The 18040-nt window shown below is 46.2% G+C and overlaps 2 protein-coding genes across 2 annotated transcripts; one reads left to right on the forward strand and one right to left on the reverse strand.

Moving 5' to 3' along the window:
- Positions 1–13259: 13259 nt before the first annotated feature.
- Positions 13260–14735, forward strand: VC83_03926 (uncharacterized protein; the record flags this gene model as incomplete). Its single annotated transcript, XM_024467564.1, has 1 exon — positions 13260–14735. One exon carries the CDS (start codon positions 13260–13262, stop codon positions 14733–14735), a length of 1476 nt encoding a protein of 491 aa, XP_024324995.1.
- A 963-nt stretch (positions 14736–15698) lies between these two features.
- On the reverse strand, positions 15699–16229 carry VC83_03927 (uncharacterized protein; the record flags this gene model as incomplete). The annotated part of the gene is made up of 1 exon (XM_024467565.1): positions 15699–16229. One exon carries the CDS (start codon positions 16227–16229, stop codon positions 15699–15701), a length of 531 nt encoding a protein of 176 aa, XP_024324994.1.
- Positions 16230–18040: the final 1811 nt, after the last annotated feature.

An 18040-nucleotide genomic window follows, 5' to 3' on the forward strand; every position in this document is an offset into this window, starting at 1 on the left:
CATGGTAGCGCTAATCGAACATACGGTCCGAATCGACAATCGACTATACGAATTCCAGAAGGAACGTCGGACCTATGACAAGCCCAAGAAAAGTTACCCCTACCGGGGAAACGAGGGCAGACGACGGGATCAACACCCGCGAGACAACCGTTGGTCGGACCCAATGGAACTCGATGCCACGTTCAAACCTGGACGACCCCGTGACCCTAAGAAAGACAGACAATTCAAGGAACGACTCTGTTTTAACTGCGACAAGCCAGGCCACATGGCCCGAGACTGCAGACAGCCAAAGAAAGGGAACGGCGGACGCAAAGTCGGCAAACAACTCAATGCCACCTGGACAGGACAGTTGAACGCAACGTTTGTGAGCAAACAGGACTGGGGAATAAACAGCGAAAGCACCCCAGAAGACGAGAGCTCAGATGAAGGGTCGGAGGCGGAATCGTTCACCGTCTCGGAACAGGAGACCTTCGATGAACTCGCACCTACGGAACCAATGAGTCCACGGTGCAAGAGCGTAGTAAGACGCATGGCAAAACACGCCCACGCGAAGATTAGGGCCGAACGAGACAAGCCCAATGGCCAGAGGAGAATCCCCATGCTTAAAGACCTCTACGGGAACCTGTTACAGGAACTTCCGTTAAAATGCAAGGTGGACGACTCCAAGGATGACCTCTGGAGATACTACGACCAACTAACGAATACCCGCAGGCTGCTTGGCACGTCCCAAGACGTAGCTAAGTTGGAAGCCCAAGAAGCGGAAGAACTGGAGAAGGATGTCGAGCATATGGCTAAACTGAAGTATATGAAAAGCGTCGAACTTTACTACCAGGACCGCAGGAGAGCCCTGAAGAAGTACGACGAGAAAGCCAGAGATATGCTCCGACGGGAAAATGCGAGACCCACTCCACGCATCGAAAGGAGAGCCATGGAGCAACTAGACACGTTCTCCACGCCTCCGAGGGAAGATAGTGCATGGGTGAGAGGACAGCGGGAACTATCAATGACAGACGCAACAGAGACTGATCATCCCTGGCACGCGTATGTCTACTGGGAGTATTGCAGCGAAGATGACTGCAAGCTCCACTGGAAAAAGAAACACCAGAATCAGTTGTTTCCCCGATCCTCACCCAGGATACACTTCAGAGACGCAGAGCAAGTTCACGCCCTCAGGCGAAGCCAGTCTGAAGGGGACTTGCCTATCAAAAGCGAACAGGTATACGAGAAATACCCACATCTGCTAGACGAAGCAGAAGAGCGAGGGAAACGATCTCCCCAAGGACCACCATTGGAAGCGGATGAATACTATCCTTCCTCGGACGAGTCAAAAAACTAGGAGTCCTCGACGGTAGGCCACCGGATGAATACTATCCTTCCTCGGACGAGTCAAAAAACTAGGAGTCCTCGACGGTAGGCCACCGGCGAGCGACACGAAGAGGCCTAGTACAGACCAGCTATGCGCCACGACGGGCAGCATGCAACTATATGTGGTCGCTAAGATACAACAGTGACACCTCCGAGCAATGATTGACTCAGGAGCGACGGGCAACTTTATGACAAAGAAAGTAGCAGACACGCAAGGTTTCAAGATGCAATTGAAAACCGAACCATACCCATTAATGGTCGTAGATGGAGAGCCCATCTCGACTAATGAAGGAATGGTGACCCACGAAACGGTCCCATTGGAAATGGTCATGCTACACGGGCACAAGGAAACGATTCAGTTTGACATCGTGCACATGGACAACCATGCGTGCATCCTTGGTGTGCCATGGCTCAAGAAACACAACCCCCAGATCGACTGGTGGAACGAGAAAGTTGTGATGAGCCAGTGCGCGTGTGAACAACGGACGGACACGCGACAATGGGAGAAACCCTCCCAGGGCCGGAAGGAGTTATGTGCAACCTCCGAGCTCGATGACCTAGCCCAGGCATCCTCACCGACGAGTATACCGGTGGAGTACAAGGAATACGAGCAATTATTCCAGGAAGGCCCTAAGAACGAGGCGCTTCCTAAGCACCAACCATGGGATCACGAGATACCTTTGGAGAAAGACAAGAGTCCACCGTTCGGACCAATATATCAGCTATCGGAAAAGGAGCTGAAGGTACTTAAGGAGTACATCGATGATAACCTAGCGAAAGGATTCATCAGATCATTCACATCACCAGCAGGAAGTCCGGTGCTTTTCGTACCAAAGAAAGACGGCTCCCTACGGTTATGTGTGGACTATCGAGCGTTGAACAACATCACAATCAAGGACAGGTATGCCCTGCCGTTAATCAACGAACTACACGATAGATTTCAAGGAGCAAAGATCTTCAGTAAGCTAGATCTGCGAGGAGCATACAACCTGATCCGAATCAAGGCTGGGGAAGAGTGGAAAACAGCATTCCGCACCCGCTATGGCCTATTCGAGTATCAAGTCATGCCCTTTGGGCTAACAAACGCACCCGCATCCATGCAACGACTGATGAATGATGCTTTGCATGAATACTTAGACATCTTTACCATTGTCTACCTAGACGACGTCCTGGTGTATTCAGCAACCAAGGAGGAGCATGTCAAGCATGTCAAACTCGTCCTGAAGAAACTAAAGGAGTACAGCTTACTCCTCAAACCAGAGAAGTGCGAGTTCCATAAAAACCAAGTCGAATTCTTGGGTTACATTATTGGAACGCACGGCATCAAGATGGACCAAGCAAAAGTAACGGCAGTGTTGGAATGGCCAACACCGACCACGGTCAAGGAAGTGCAAGCCTTCCTAGGCTTCGCCAACTTCTACCGAAGATTCATCTCGGGATATTCCAAGGTAGCTCAACCACTCACGGAGCTTACCAGAAAGGATCTCGAATTCAAATGGACGGACAAGGCAGAGGCTGCTTTCCAGGAACTTAAGACGAAGTTCATGGAAGCACCTATCCTTGCTACATTTGACCCTGCAAAGAAGATCATCCTCGAAACGGACTCTTCTGACTTCGCAATTGGAGCATGTCTGAATCAACCAGATGAGAACGGTAAGTTCAAACCAATCGCGTACTACTCTAGGAAACTGTCACCCGCGGAACTCAATTACGACATCCACGACAAGGAGCTACTGGCTATTGTCGTTGCGTTTGAGCAGTGGCGAGTATATCTTGAGGGACCCACCTACCCTGTGCAGGTATGGACGGATCACAAGAACCTCATATACTTCACCACGACCAAGGTTTTAAACCGCAGACAAGTCCGCTGGGCAGAAACCCTCGCAGCCTACAACTTCACGATAACCTATCGCAAGGGCTCCGAGAATGCAAGAGCAGACGCTCTCAGCAGACGGACCGACTACGCCGGCCCAAAGGAAGAAAGACCTAGAGCAATTCTGAAGAAAACAGATGCAGGAATACAGTACAACGAGTTACTAGCGACGATCTCAGTCATCGAAGATACAGAACTCGAGGAAAGACTCAAGAAAGCTTACGCAACAGATGAATGCGCCAAGCGAGTCTTGTCCAAAGTCGAAGGCGACTTCACCATCGACGAACAAGGATTGATTCGATACAAAGGGTTAGTGTATGTCCCAAGTCAAATGAGACGCCCGCTGGTGCAAGAACAACACTCGTTACCAGCACACGGTCATCAGGGAGTAACACGAACCTTCGAACTAATCACCCGACACTACTACTTCCCAGGTATGAGGAAGCAGGTAGAGACAGTGGTAAGAGAGTGCGACATTTGCAGCAAGTCAAAATCCAATAGGCACCTGCCATACGGACAACTCAAGTCGACACCAGTACCAAAAGGAGCGTGGAAATCAATAGCTTTGGACTTCATCGTCAAGCTTCCACCCTCCAAGGACCCGTTAACAGGAATAGAATACGACTCTATCCTCGTCATCACGGAAAGACTCACGAAATATGGGAAGTTTATACCATATCTAGAAGCTAGCGACGCTGAGGCGCTCGCATATACCTTCATTCGAGTCATATTAGCCGATCATGGGATGCCAGAAGAAATCATCTCAGATAGAGACAAGCTCTTTACTTCGAAATTCTGGAAATCATTGATGGCGCTACTGGGAACAAATCATAAGCTATCAACAGCTTTTTATCCCCAGACAGACGGCCAAACAGAAAGATTAAATCAGACCCTTGAACAGTACCTGCGAAGCTATGTCAATCATCAACAGGATAACTGGGTCCAGATCTTACCCATCGCACAGTTTGCATATAACAGCGCGATGACAGAAGCAACGAAAGTCTCACCGTTCTTTGCCAATTATGGCTACCAGCCAGAAGCATATAGGCAACCAAGACCGGATGAATCACGAGCTGAACAAGCCCTGATCGTGGTGGAACAACTGAAATCGTTCCACGAACAACTTGCGACGGACATCCAATTCTTAAATGAACGATCCGCCGCACGCAAACAAGAAGCGCAGTATGGAACCTGCCTTCAAGGAGGGGGATAAAGTATACCTACTCCGGAAACATATCAAAACGAAACGACCAAGCACAAAGTTGGACTTCAAGAAATTGGGACCATTCAAAATATTGAACAAAGTCAGCTCAGTTAATTACAGACTGCAGCTACCCAGGAAGTCTAGACTACACCCGGTATTTCATGTCTCACTACTGGAACCAGCAAGAGGAAATACCCCAATTGCGACTGACACCGAACTCCAACCCGAGAATGAGATAATCGAATATGAGGTCGAAGCGATCCTAGACAGAAGGTTAGTAGGACGTCGAGAAGAGTTTTTGATAAAATGGGAAAATTACGAACCTACGGATAATTCGTGGGAACCAACAAAGAACATCAGCAAAGAACTGCTGGAGGAATATCGACGCCGCCATCCGCCAGCCATTGATCCCAAGATGCAGGGGAGTAGGCCAGTGGATCGGAGGAAGCGGGGGTCCCGGTCACAGACGAGGAGGCAGCGCTAACTGCCTGTTCCTCGACCTCAACAGCGTCACGCTTCTCAGCAGCCACACGTTCGGCCTCCTCTGCTGCATCAAGCTCGTCGAGGGTTTTCAAACCTCGCCGGAGCATATCTTTACCACGGGTTCGGATGAGGCGTTTCTGCTTCCGCAGACGAAGTAACTTTGAAAGGGTTTCTTCCTCTTCGCGATCCAGGCGATCCTCCTCCCATTCGAGCTTCACCCAGTCGGGATGCTCAGGACCCATACAGTCACACTTTTCTTTCAAGTTGCGACGAACACACTCGGCGCACCGCCGTGAATCATTTGGAGACGACACGCAAGTAATGTTTCGCCTCACGCAGTTCGAGCAAGAATCCATTTCGGGTAGTTCGTATCCGTGGTTCTTTATTCGACGGACAAGATCGTTGCATTCCTGGAGTTTGCGGGCAGTGTCAGTAGGCATGTTGCATGTTGAAGGACTCGCTGAGGAGCAGCAGAGTCCCGGGGACATGGACGTACTTATAGGATTCGAGATAAATGCCCAGGGGAAGGGAGCGAGTGTTATGACGGAACAAGAAGGCTGGCCAACTACAGGACAGGAAGGAGGGAGGTCGCATGAGACCGGCCCTGGTACCTGGAGGGGCAGCGGGGAATAGTAGTTCCGAAAGTATCACGTGACGGACTCGCAGGATGATGAGAAGAGTCCTAAGAGTCCAGGACTCCGAGGACTCGAGTGAGTTCCCAGGAGTCCACTAGGCACGTGACGGACTCGCAGGATGATGAGAAGAGTCCTAAGAGTCCAGGACTCCGAGGACTCGAGTGAGTTCCTGTAATGGTGGGTGCACCAGATATGAGAATCTAGCCACCCAAGGAAGGGATGAATTTACTAAGACAACACACTGTCTTAGGAAACAGAGCCAAAGGGTTGTAGCTTAGACTATTCCACAATGCAGCAATCAGGTGTGTGATGTAGTGAAGTGGTTCAGACAAGTTGCAACAAATGTTGAGTCTGGGAACTCAGGGGTAAGTCAGAGGTTAACACCTCACTGACTTTTCAAAAACAGAGAATAACAAGATCAATGCTTGGAAGCTTGGAAAAGACGTAGAAGTATGTGCTAGTCGATTTACTGTATTGCCTGCTTGCCCTTTCTTAAGGAAAGGGCAATCCTATTTATGCCAAAGGAGTGTAGTTCTCTCATTTTCCATGACTTTCCATGACTAACCAGGCTTGGTAAATGTATTAGAAATCAAGTGCGACCCACAACTAGCTTGCTAATCATGTAGTGAACGTAAGAGAATCCCATAGAACCATCTCTTGGGTTCCTAGCCTATAGGAAGTGAAAAGGAGGTCCAAGGTCAGAGTACCTATAGACAAATTATGTCATAACTTAACCAATCTTGTGGGTAACTAAGGAGCGATGACGTGTAATGAATCATAGAGGGTTGTAGAAGCTTCTAGAGCTATCGTTCATGTTCCTAGGCCTCTAGTTGGTAGAGATATGCCATGTGGTAGTATTGGCCCACCCCCTTAAGGAGGAGATTTTCTTAATAACTTGTTCAATGAGTGTCCAAATGATATGCCGTGATGTATGTAGCATAAACAGATGTAGTAGAAGAGTTTGCAGCAATCGTTGAGTAGTATTGCTTCTGTTGTTGGTGTGATAAGCCAAGATATGTATGGTGACTTGTAGGTTTGAGGAGGAGATTTCTAAGTTTGCTCTTGAGTTTGATAGCAAACTGAGTGCAACGAATGTCAGTATGACATGATCCCCCTTTTAAGGACGTTTGTTGGCTGTCTGCTTGCCCTTTAGCCAGTTGGCTTTCTTAGAAAGAAATTCTAGAATGAGCTTAGATGCATTTTTTAGATTTCTCTTAGGCTCCCAAGTGTTGTCACTTGTAGGATACCCTTTCCACTTAACGAGGAAGTAGTCCTGACCTCTAAGTGTCTTTTTGTCAAGGATAGACTCTACTTCATATTCTGGTTGATCCAAGATCAGAACAGGAGGTGGAGGAGACTGAAGTGGTCTTAAGGAACTTTCTTGTGCCTTAGACAAGAGAGATGCATGGAAGACATTATGGATAGTCCAAGTAGGTGGTAATGCAAGCTCGAAAGCATTCTTGCCAATAGTCCTTGTGATCTTAAAAGGTCCAAGTCTTTTAGTATCAAGTTTGTCTGAAGGTCTAGTAGTTGTGATATGTCTTCTAGACAAAAAGACTTGATCACCAACTTTGAATTGTGGTGCAACCACCCCCCTGTTAAAGGCCTGAGCCTGCTCGTCTTGTGCACGCTGTATTTGAACCTTGAGATAGTCCTGGAGGCCCTTAAGGTAGATGATTCTTTCAGTAGCAGAAGGGTTTTTGAAATTTTCAGGACAATTCAGTTCTGCCACTTCAAACCTAGGGTGATAACCATAGTTTGCATAGAAAGGTGTCTCTTTTGTGGTGTTAGAGACTGTGTTGTTGTAAGCAAATTCTGCAAGATGGAGAAGATCTGCCCAGTTGTCTTGAGCATAGTTTGTATAAATTCTTAGATATTGTTCAAGTACAGAGTTGACTCTCTCTGTCTGGCCATCTGTTTGAGGGTGATAAGCTGTAGAGAAGCGTTGTTCCATGTTTAAGAGTTTAGAGAACTCCTTAAAAAAGTTTGAAGTGAAAACTGCTCCCCTATCTGAGATCCAGTGTCCAGGAATTCCATGATATTTAAAGACCACCTTGAGGAATAGCCACGCAAGTTCAGAAGCTGTGATAGTCTCATTGCAAGGCTCAAAGTGTGCCATTTTTGTGAGCCTTTCTACCACCACAAGGATAGAGTCATAAGGGGTAGCACCCCCTTTTGGGATAGAAGGAGGCAACTTGACTATAAAGTCAATGGATATGGAGTCCCATGGGCGTTCTGGTATAGGTAGAGGCTGCAAGAGGCCATAGGGCTTTTGCCGTGTAGGTTTGTTCAAGTTGCAAGTAGTGCAAGAAGATATATAGTCTTGAAGAGTAGTCCTTAGACTAGGCCAGTAGAACTTTCTTGTTAGAAGTTCATAAGTTTTTGCAAAGCCAAAGTGCCCTGCAGCTGGAGCATCATGGAACTGCTGTAGGAGGTGTAGCTGTAATCGTTTATCCCTTGGGACATAGATATAGCTCTTGAATAAGAGAAGTCCTTGCTGATTTTTTGAGAAATTTTGTAGTCCAACTTTCTCAAGAGAGGAGCCTTTCTTCTGGAGGTATTCCAAAGTTCTTTTGGCAAAGGGATCGTGGTTGTAAGCATCTTTGAATGCTTTAAGAAGTGTTGCTGATGGTGTATAGTCTTTAAAGGTCTCTGGTTTCTGAGAAGAGGTAATGGGCGCAACTTGGTCTTGAGGGGATAAGTTTCCCTCTAAGTCCTCTGTAGTACTAGGGTTGCTTAAAGATGCTGCTATAAGCTTTGCTGAGTCTAGCAGAGCCTTTGTATTGCTAGTTTTAGCAGAATCTTGGTAGTCATGTCTTCTTGAGAGGAGATCTGCTCTTTGATTCTTGGCCCCTGAGACATGTTTTATAACAAAGTCAAAACCTCCTAGTTGTTCAGACCACCTTGCTTGTCGTCTATTGAGCTGTTTAGTGGTTGTAAAGGTCAAGAGGTTTGAATGGTCACTGTAAATAGTGATAGGATAGTTTGCCCCTTCAAGGTAGCATCTCCAATGCTTTAGAGAACATACTATGGCAAGCAGTTCCTTGTCTGTAATGGGATAGTTTTGTTCAGCTGCTGATAGCTTTCTTGAGTAAAATGCCACAGGCTGTAGCTCTTCTTGTTTGTCTTTTGGAGCTTGGTATAAGATTCCAGAAATAGCAAAATCTGAGGCATCTGTCTCAAGAGTGGCAGGTTTCAAGGGGTTAAAGTGTAGTAACATTTTCCCTTCTTTAAATTCTCCTTTAAGAGCATCGAAAGCATCTTGCTGTGTCTTATCCCAGTGATACAAAGTGTCCTTGTGAAGTAATTGAGTAAGGGGTAAAGCCAAGGATGTATATCTTGGTATAAACCTCCTGTAATAGTTGGCAAACCCAAGGAAAGACTGAACCTCTTTAATGCTGGAAGGAATAGGCCACGTTTGTACTGCTTTTGTCTTTTCAGGGTCCATTTGAATGCCTTCTGTTGAAATTCTATGTCCCAAGAAATCAACTTGAGACATATGGAAAAGACATTTCTCAAGTTTGCAAAAGAGTTGTGCTTGAGATAGCTTCTCTAAGACTTGTCTAACATGTAGAACATGCTCTTGAGTGTCTAGAGAGTATATAAGAATGTCGTCTAAGTAGACAACAACAAAGATATCCAAGTAAGGTCTTAGAATATCATTCATGAGAGCTTGGAAAGAAGCAGGTGCATTGGCAAGCCCAAAAGGCATTACCTGGTATTCAAAATGACCATAGCGTGTTCTGAATGCTGTCTTCCACTCATCACCTTCCTTGATGCGTATCAGGTTATAAGCTCCCCTGAGATCTAACTTGGTAAAGATCCTTGCTGAAGAGAGCCTATCTATGAGCTCAGGGATAAGGGGTAAAGCATATCTGTTTTTAACAGTGACTGCATTGAGGCCCCTATAATCAACACAGAGACGCAAGGAGCCATCTTTCTTCTTGACAAAGAGAATGGGAGCTCCTGCTGGTGAGGAAGAAGGTCTGATAAAGCCAGAACTAAGGTTCTCATCTAGGTATTCTCTGAGAGTTTTCAGCTCTAATTCAGATAGAGAGGAGATAGGGCCGTAGGGAGGCATTGAGCCTTCTGCGAGTGGTATCTCATGGTCATAAGGCTGGTGCTTTGGCAGAATTGATGCCTTTGCCTTGTCAAAAAGATGTTGGTAGTCTTGGTATGCTAAAGGCAAAATGACCTCCTGAGATGATTTCTCCAAATCTGAAGTAGCTGCTATCTCCAGGACAGGTTGGAAAGGTTTAACCCATATCAGAGATGATATATCGTCCATTGTTTGGTCAAAATCCTTGATCTGGGACAAGTTTGAGTCTTGGACCTGAATAGGGGTAACTGAGGCTTGAAGGGTTTTTTCAGTATTGAGCTCAGGATTTGAGCTAAACCCAAGCGATAAATGCTTCCAATTGATAGTTGGATCATGCCTTTGAAGCCATGGAAGACCTAGGATAACTGGGTACTTCATTGGTATAACATCTAAAGAGATGGTGTCTGAAAATGTTGATTTTCCTAGGGGAATCTCAAGTTTGAGTACTGGGGTGTTGCAGGTAATGGAACCTGAACTGATAGGAGTTCCATCAATGACTCGGAGCAACTCTGGAGTGCGTTTGGGAATTGTAGGTAACTGGTGTGTCAAGATGAGGTCTTGAGATATAAAGTTGCCTGTTGCCCCTGAGTCTATCATAGCCCTTGTAGACAACACCTGTTGTTTGAAATGGAGTTGAATAGGGATTAACAGGTGTGTGAGACTCTGAGAAAGCACCATCGACACATCTTTGTTGTCTAGGGGAGAAGTTATAGTCTCAGTTGAAGTTGTGCCTGCTAGGGATTTTTCAAGTTTTTCAGGAATAGCAGTTGTGACTGTGTCTGAGGCTGCTATATGTTTTGAATCAGCACTCCCCCGTGCTGAATAGCACTCCTGAATTCTGTGTCCCCCTTTGCCACAGTATAAACAAAGGTTGTTGTCCATTCTGTGTTTTCTTTCTTGAGGGGTAAGTTTACCCCTTTTCAGTTTTTGAGGGTATCCTGTAGGCTGAGGTGCTGGATTTGCTGTAGATCTCTTTATAGAGGCGTCTAAGTCCATAGGTTCAGGTGCTGAGTCCTTAGCAGTTGGTGTAGAGGTGTAATTGTTGAAATTTCTTGTTGGATGCCAGTCTTGGTTCTTCTCCTTTCTTCTTTCAAAAAGCCTATCATCAAGTCTGACAGCTTTCTCTATAAGCGTTTGAAGTGTTGTAGGGCGTTCTTCTTTGCTGAGTTCGTCCTTAATAGAGCTCTTGAGCCCTTGGTAGTAAGTGAAGACTAAGGCTTCTTCATTCCAAGTCAATTGAGAAGTGATTCTCCTAAATTCTGTTGTATACTGAGCAGCAGAGGTCTTTTGACATAGCTTCTGTAGCTCTCTTTCTGCTGTAGAAGTTTCGTTGATGTCTCCAAAGGTCCTGGTAAGTTCCTCTTGAAACTGGTCATAAGAGGTAATCAAAGGTGTAGTGGTATTTTTGTTGCCACTAAGTCTTCTAAGATATGGCTCAAAGAAGTTGAATGCAGATCCACGGAGGTAGCTGGCAGCAAAATAGATCTTCTGAATGTCTGAGGTGAACTGATGAGGCCTGAGGGTGAAGTAGATGTCCAGTTGCATAAGGAATCCCTTCAACTTCCTCCTGTCTCCATGGTATAAATCTGGTGTTTGCACTTTAGGAAGTGCACCTGGGGTACTCGAAATAGCCAGAGGAGCTGTGGGAAGCTCTGTATGATGTGTCTGAGTTGAAGATTGTGTTGCTGAAGTGTTGGCTTGAAAGGTGTTTTCCAAATTCTCAAGTTTGTTTGCTATAGTTTGTATAAAGGCAAACAGTTGTTGCATCTGCTGTTCAGCAGTAGTTGTAGGAGCTTGGTCGTCCTCCATTGTAGTATCGAAGTGCTGCTATAGAAATAGTTGAAGCTTGAAGCAGGCAAGGTGTAATGATGGGTGCACCAGATATGAGAATCTAGCCACCCAAGGAAGGGATGAATTTACTAAGACAACACACTGTCTTAGGAAACAGAGCCAAAGGGTTGTAGCTTAGACTATTCCACAACGCAGCAATCAGGTGTGTGATGTAGTGAAGTGGTTCAGACAAGTTGCAACAAATGTTGAGTCTGGGAACTCAGGGTGTAATGGTGGGTGCACCAGATGTGAGAATCTAGCCACCCAAGGAAGGGATGAATTTACTAAGACAACACACTGTCTTAGGAAACAGAGCCAAAGGGTTGTAGCTTAGACTATTCCACAACGCAGCAATCAGGTGTGTGATGTAGTGAAGTGGTTTAGACAAGTTGCAACAAATGTTGAGTCTGGGAACTCAGGGGTAAGTCAGAGGTTAACACCTCACTGACTTTTCAGAAACAAGGAGTAACAAGATGAATGCTTGGAAGCTTGTAAAAGACGTGGAAGTATGTGATAGTCGATTTACTGTATTGTATGCTTGCCCTTTCTTAAGGAAAGGGCAATCCTATTTATGCCAAAGGAGTGTAGTTCTCTCATTTTCCATGACTTTCCATGACTAACCAGGCTTGGTAAATGTATTAGAAATCAAGTGCGACCCACAACTAGCTTGCTAATCATGTAGTGAACGTAAGAGAATCCCATAGAACCATCTCTTGGGTTCCTAGCCTATAGGAAGTGAAAAGGAGGTCCAAGGTCAGAGTACCTATAGACAAATTATGTCATAACTTAACCAATCTTGTGGGTAACTAAGGAGCGATGACGTGTAATGAATCATAGAGGGTTGTAGAAGCTTCTAGAGCTATCGTTCATGTTCCTAGGCCTCTGGTTGGTAGAGATATGCCATGTGGTAGTATTGGCCCACCCCCTTAAGGAGGAGATTTTCTTAATAACTTGTTCAATGAGTGTCCAAATGATATGCCGTGATGTATGTAGCATAAACAGATGTAGTAGAAGAGTTTGCAGCAATCGTTGAGTAGTATTGCTTCTGTTGTTGGTGTGATAAGCCAAGATATGTATGGTGACTTGTAGGTTTGAGGAGGAGATTTCTAAGTTTGCTCTTGAGTTTGATAGCAAACTGAGTGCAACGAATGTCAGTATGACAGTTCCCAGGAGTCCACTAGGCACGACGCCACTATATAAGTAGATAGGATTTCCTTAGATAGGAGCTTCGTGCTCAACTCAATGCAGTATTTGTTATATACTAGTAACGTGTTACTTGAAGCCTTTGTGTCTGATCCCCTGCCTCCTCTGATAAGTCAACCTTTACGCAAGAGAACCTCTGTGTCTTCTATCGTTTAGAAGTCAGCGTTACACTTTACTTATGCCGTCGCCCCTAAGCTACTCTACCGTACGAAACTACACTAATATGACTACGTTTCACTAAATGTAGTTGCCTGATTCTGCCTGATTCCTAGGGCCAGAATCACAGCCGTGTCTCGCACTAGCCCTCGTCCACTTCCAGCCTCATCCGCATCATGAAGCGGTCAGCCTTTTCTTCAACAACATCAGCTTATACACACCGGCTGCCTCGATTTGGTTGAGTTCGTGACTTATCTGGGAAGATGCTCCACCGAATCAGTTGCAGTGTGACTGGGTTTTGTGATTTTTCTCCGAAAAGGCTGCGTGTAATTAGCAGGAACAGCCTTTCAACGTACTTATTACTCCTCCTCCGCCCAGTTTTCAAGAGTAGTCGCAATTACTTTCTGCGCCATGGCACAGATAAACGCAACCCAACTGCTCGAGATGCTCGCATTCCCTTGGCACCCATTTCAGGCTCTGTTCCTTGATAAACTTGGACGTGATATGAATGCCATTATGGGACTCTTCTTCCTGTTCATTGTATCTGGATACTATGGGCGGGTTTTCAACTTCATCGAGAAGCACTTTTGGTCTTCTGTCTCGGTCGACCAGGGTGACGATTTGTATGATCAAGTCATGTCGTGGATCTCAGAGCAAAAGCCAGAGAAACACTCGAAGACACTGTCAGTTAGGACGGTTTTGGGAAAAGACTGGAATCTAGACATTGGGCCAGAAGAGGAACATCGGCATTTACGCATGCCAGCTATTCAAGTCACCCCAGCTATTGGAAGCACCTTCTATCTCCGTCACAAAGGTCACCGCATCTCTTTTAGACGCGATACTATCGCAGGCAAGGGGGATGGAATGAAAGCTGCTGCTGAAAAAGAAGTCATCACGCTCCGATGCTTCAGTACGTCTCCTCAGCCATGCAGAGATCTAATTGACCACATTCGACTTGTTCACTACACTCAGTGTGCTACTATGACCACGACCACGATTCGCAAGCCATCGGAGTTTTACAATCGACGTCTTTCGACCTGGACCAATTCTGGACAGAAGGAGTGCATTATAAAGGACATGGAAGACTATTTGAATAGTTCGGATATGTATACAGCTTCAGGGGTGCCATACCGCCGTGGTTATTTGTTCCATGGCCCTCCTGGAACGGGCAAAACATCCTTCGCAAGTGCATTAGCAGGCCATCTCAAAGCTGATATCCATAAGGTCAATTTGAACAGCTCCGAGGTAGATGATGAACTGCTTATAGACCTGGTGGCAAATCTGCGAAAAGGCTCCATCTTATTGATAGAGGATATCGATTCAGCTGGCCTCACTCGCGACGACACGCCCGACAGCAATGACAATTTCAAGTCCAGAATCACTCTTGCGGGGTTTCTGAACGCCATCGATGGTATTGCATCATCCCAAGGGCATATCCTTATTATGACCACCAACTGTCGCTCCAAACTAGATGACGCAATTCTGAGACCCGGCCGCGTGGACATAGAGGAATACTTTGGCAATGCCAGTAAGGATACTGCTAAAAACATGTTCATTCGCATGTGCTCGTCGCTCACTGCCAAAACGCCTGCCAATACGCTGCACCCTGCCAAATCGATAGAGGAGGTGAGAGATCTCGCAATGAAATTCGCGGAACATATCGATGATAAGAAATTTAGCCCTGCTCAGATTCAAGGATTTCTCTTACAGAGACGTGACCCTGAGAAGGCTTGCGCAGATATTTCAGACTGGGTGAAAGCAGAGAACGCCAAGTTAGAGAATATGGTGGGAGAACCATCGGCTGAGGGGCTATCGGACAATCAAATCCAGGTTAGCCGCAGGTTTGGTATGGCAACCTCAGGAGGGCTCTTCTCGTGGGGTACGTAGAAATAGTTTACGAATTTGAGACAGCCGCGAGAACATTCTTCACATCTGTAGCAATCATGTAGTAACATCCGTAACGTCTGTCCCTGGGTGCCGAAAAAACCACCGTCCCAAAAAAAATGATAGGTACTTTGACTTTGGGCATCTCAAGTTCTACACACTCATCAATATCTCTTACATTACTACATAAATCGTATTCTATAGCTACTCCTGAACACCCAGACTGCTCTTTTTAAGAAAATTATGTTTGCGTTGTCACTATTACACCTGATTTGTAGAGGGCATGCTTTTATTGCGAAATAGAGTTCCCCACCATTGCTCCACCACTAAACTCTTACTATTCCCAAAACATATAAAGGGATTGCACCTGAGCTCTTGAACCCTCACAGCCAAGCAGGAGATCGTCATCAGCCATGTGGTGCCAGTGCGGGGCACATTCATGCATTGTTGCCATGGAAATGATTACCTCAAGTCAAAGGACCAGTGGTTTCCAGTTACTGTAAAGTGACCCCCACGTCTTACAGTACAATGTGAACTCGCTTATGTCGTTATGTGGCAAGGCAGCGTGGCTGTGTTTTTACTCACGTGAGTGGCCTCAGGCATGATAAGGAACAACTAGGCAGCAGCGTTCGAATGCGTACTCCGTACTGAATTTCGTTTCTTGCTATCGCTTACGACTTTTGACAAGTGTCTGGATTATTTTGTCATCCGCCTTCGGATCCAACTCATTCTGTCGGAAAATGTCTACAACATGGACGAGACGGGAGTTATATTATGCATGCATAGCTCCGTTGAAGTCCTTGTTAGTAAGACGATCCGCAAGGCTATAGAGGCGTAGGCGTCAGCGAACGATGGTGACTGCCATCGAGTGCATAAGTGGGAATGGTAGGTCTTTGTTACCATTGATTATTGGCCAGCCACTACCCATCGAAGCAACTGGACCACGTTCCCTACCCCTGGATGACACTATGTATTGTCCGAGTCTGGGTACAACGACTCGCCCTTCCCTAGCAGCAGCTGCACGACAACCTCGTGCCCGTTCCCTGCAGCCAAGGACAGCGGCGTCTGGCTATTGCCATCCTTGGCATCGACCTCGGCGCCCTTCCCTAGCAGCAGCTGCACAACGGCCTCGTGCCCATTCCTTGCAGCTAAGAACAGCGGCGTCCAGCTATTGACATCCTTAACATCGACCTCAGCGCCCTTCCCTAGCAGCAGCTGCACAACGGCCTCGTGACCATCCCATGAAGCTAAGGACAGCGGCGTTTGGCTATTGCAATCCTTAGTATTGACCTCGGCGCCCTTCTCTAGCAGCTGCTGCACAACGGCCCCATGCCCATTCACTGCAGCTAAGGACAGCGGCGTCCGGCCATACTCTGTATCCTTCGTATTCACCTCAGCGCCCTTCTCTAGCAGCAGCTCGAACAGCGAGGTGAAGTTGAGTTGTCCGTTCCCTTGAAACTGTTTGGCCAGCAGGCCGGGGAATCGTTTCGTCAACATCTTTCTGGTCCTGTAAGGAGATATAGAACGAATGAGCGCCACAGCTTGCCCTCAGATTGTCCTCATCCATGTTCTTTGTAAAGTAATTTACCGTTTGCTTCAAGAAGGGCCGTTGCCAACAACAATCGCGGACAGCTGTCGCTGCCTTGTTACCAACACTACTTTGACAGGGGTTGACTCAGGTTTCCAAAATTTGAGTCAACCCCTGTCATTCCAGCCCAGTTACCGATATACTCGAAATAACATCAGAAATCATCGATTGTAGCGCTTCCCATTTTAACGTTTCCGTGTCAACATGTCAGCTCCTAACACAAGGATACCGTCCCCTATATATAAGAAGCAGCTGCTGAAACGAGTCAATAAGTGTCGCCTTCTGTATTCTTCATGGTTCACCGCTATTATTGTTTCTTTCTACTATTGGGTAGTGCTTATCAAACCGAATCGAGCTCGCTGGTCTGGTGCCTGGAGTCTTTGTCTCGTAATGGTTAGCGAGTGCTTTCTTAAGGAGACATCATGGGACAAGGAAACTTCGCGGCACATGCCCAAACGCCTACCACAGCTCAGGCCCAAGCTACCACAGGAGCTTCCATCACACGATTCAAGCAGTCCCAGATGCAGACGCAAGAGGTGGCGCAGAGCACGCATGTTGATGCGTTGATGCGCGCTATACAAGCCATACCCGCTAGCGACAGCGGCAGGGGAGGAGGTGGGGCGAGTGCGGATGCTAGAGAGGATCCCATTAAGTCGTATAAATGCTATATTGGGGAGCAGTGTTCCCATTAGTATAATACTTAAGTATTCGGGCCATTATGATACGGGCCGTATCAATACGGTACGGGTGAAGCTTGATATGATACTAGTGAGCTCTGTATCAATACTTAAGTATTAATACGGGCAATACTTAAGTATTTCATGTAATGTTAAAAAAAATTGAAGCTGTAAAAACTGTATACTCTATAACCCTGTGAATTTCAGAACATATTGAACTAGCTAGATATCATAGTCATCGCTGCCTCTTGCAACAATGTATCTGGGAGTGTTGACAGCTCATCATCTACAAACGGCAAAGCTGTACTCTTATTCTTCTTAAACCAAGACTTCAAGCACTCAACAGCTTGAATTGCCATAATACCTAGCCTGTTCCTACGGTCGGAAATCGTGATTTTCGCACCAGAGAACAGCCTTTCAGGCGCTGCAGACATTGAGGGTATTGATAACAAATCTAATGCCATTACACTTAAGTTTGGAAATGTAGCCCGTTGAGTAGGCTCAGCCCACCATGCTCTCGCATCATCAGTTTTAACAAGTGGGGCTTGTAAATACTGAGTATATTCATCTTGAATAACGTCAATACCCCGCTTTTGTGTACGCCATGTAAGAAACTCATTCGAAAGCGTCTTCTCAGTATCTTCACCTTCAACTTCTGCGATCTCTGCACTAACTGCCAATGCTTTGTATTTGTTGACCCACAGCTCCTCAACCTTGACACGTGCTTCAGCAACCCAATCAGCCTTCCATTCTGATTTGAAGTAAGTCCACTTCCATTGTGGGCATAATACTAACGCCGCTGTATATGCCGAAGTCCTGTCTGTCATACTGTAGTATTTATCCAACTTCTTCCACCCAGCATTACAACAAGGACCAAGGAACGGGTCCATTGCATAATCATTCTTCGCAGTTTCAAACACGTGAAGTAAGAAGTCCATCGATTGGAGTGTTAAATCAATGCTCGAGGCATAACCTTCTGTAGCAAGTGTTGCATCTGCAAAGTTCTTGAGAATACAGGCCATATTTCGAAGGTCCTGCCAGTC

Source organism: Pseudogymnoascus destructans (genome assembly GCF_001641265.1).
Source record: "Pseudogymnoascus destructans isolate 20631-21 unplaced genomic scaffold scaffold_8, whole genome shotgun sequence".
Lineage (NCBI taxonomy): Eukaryota > Fungi > Ascomycota > Leotiomycetes > Thelebolales > Thelebolaceae > Pseudogymnoascus > Pseudogymnoascus destructans.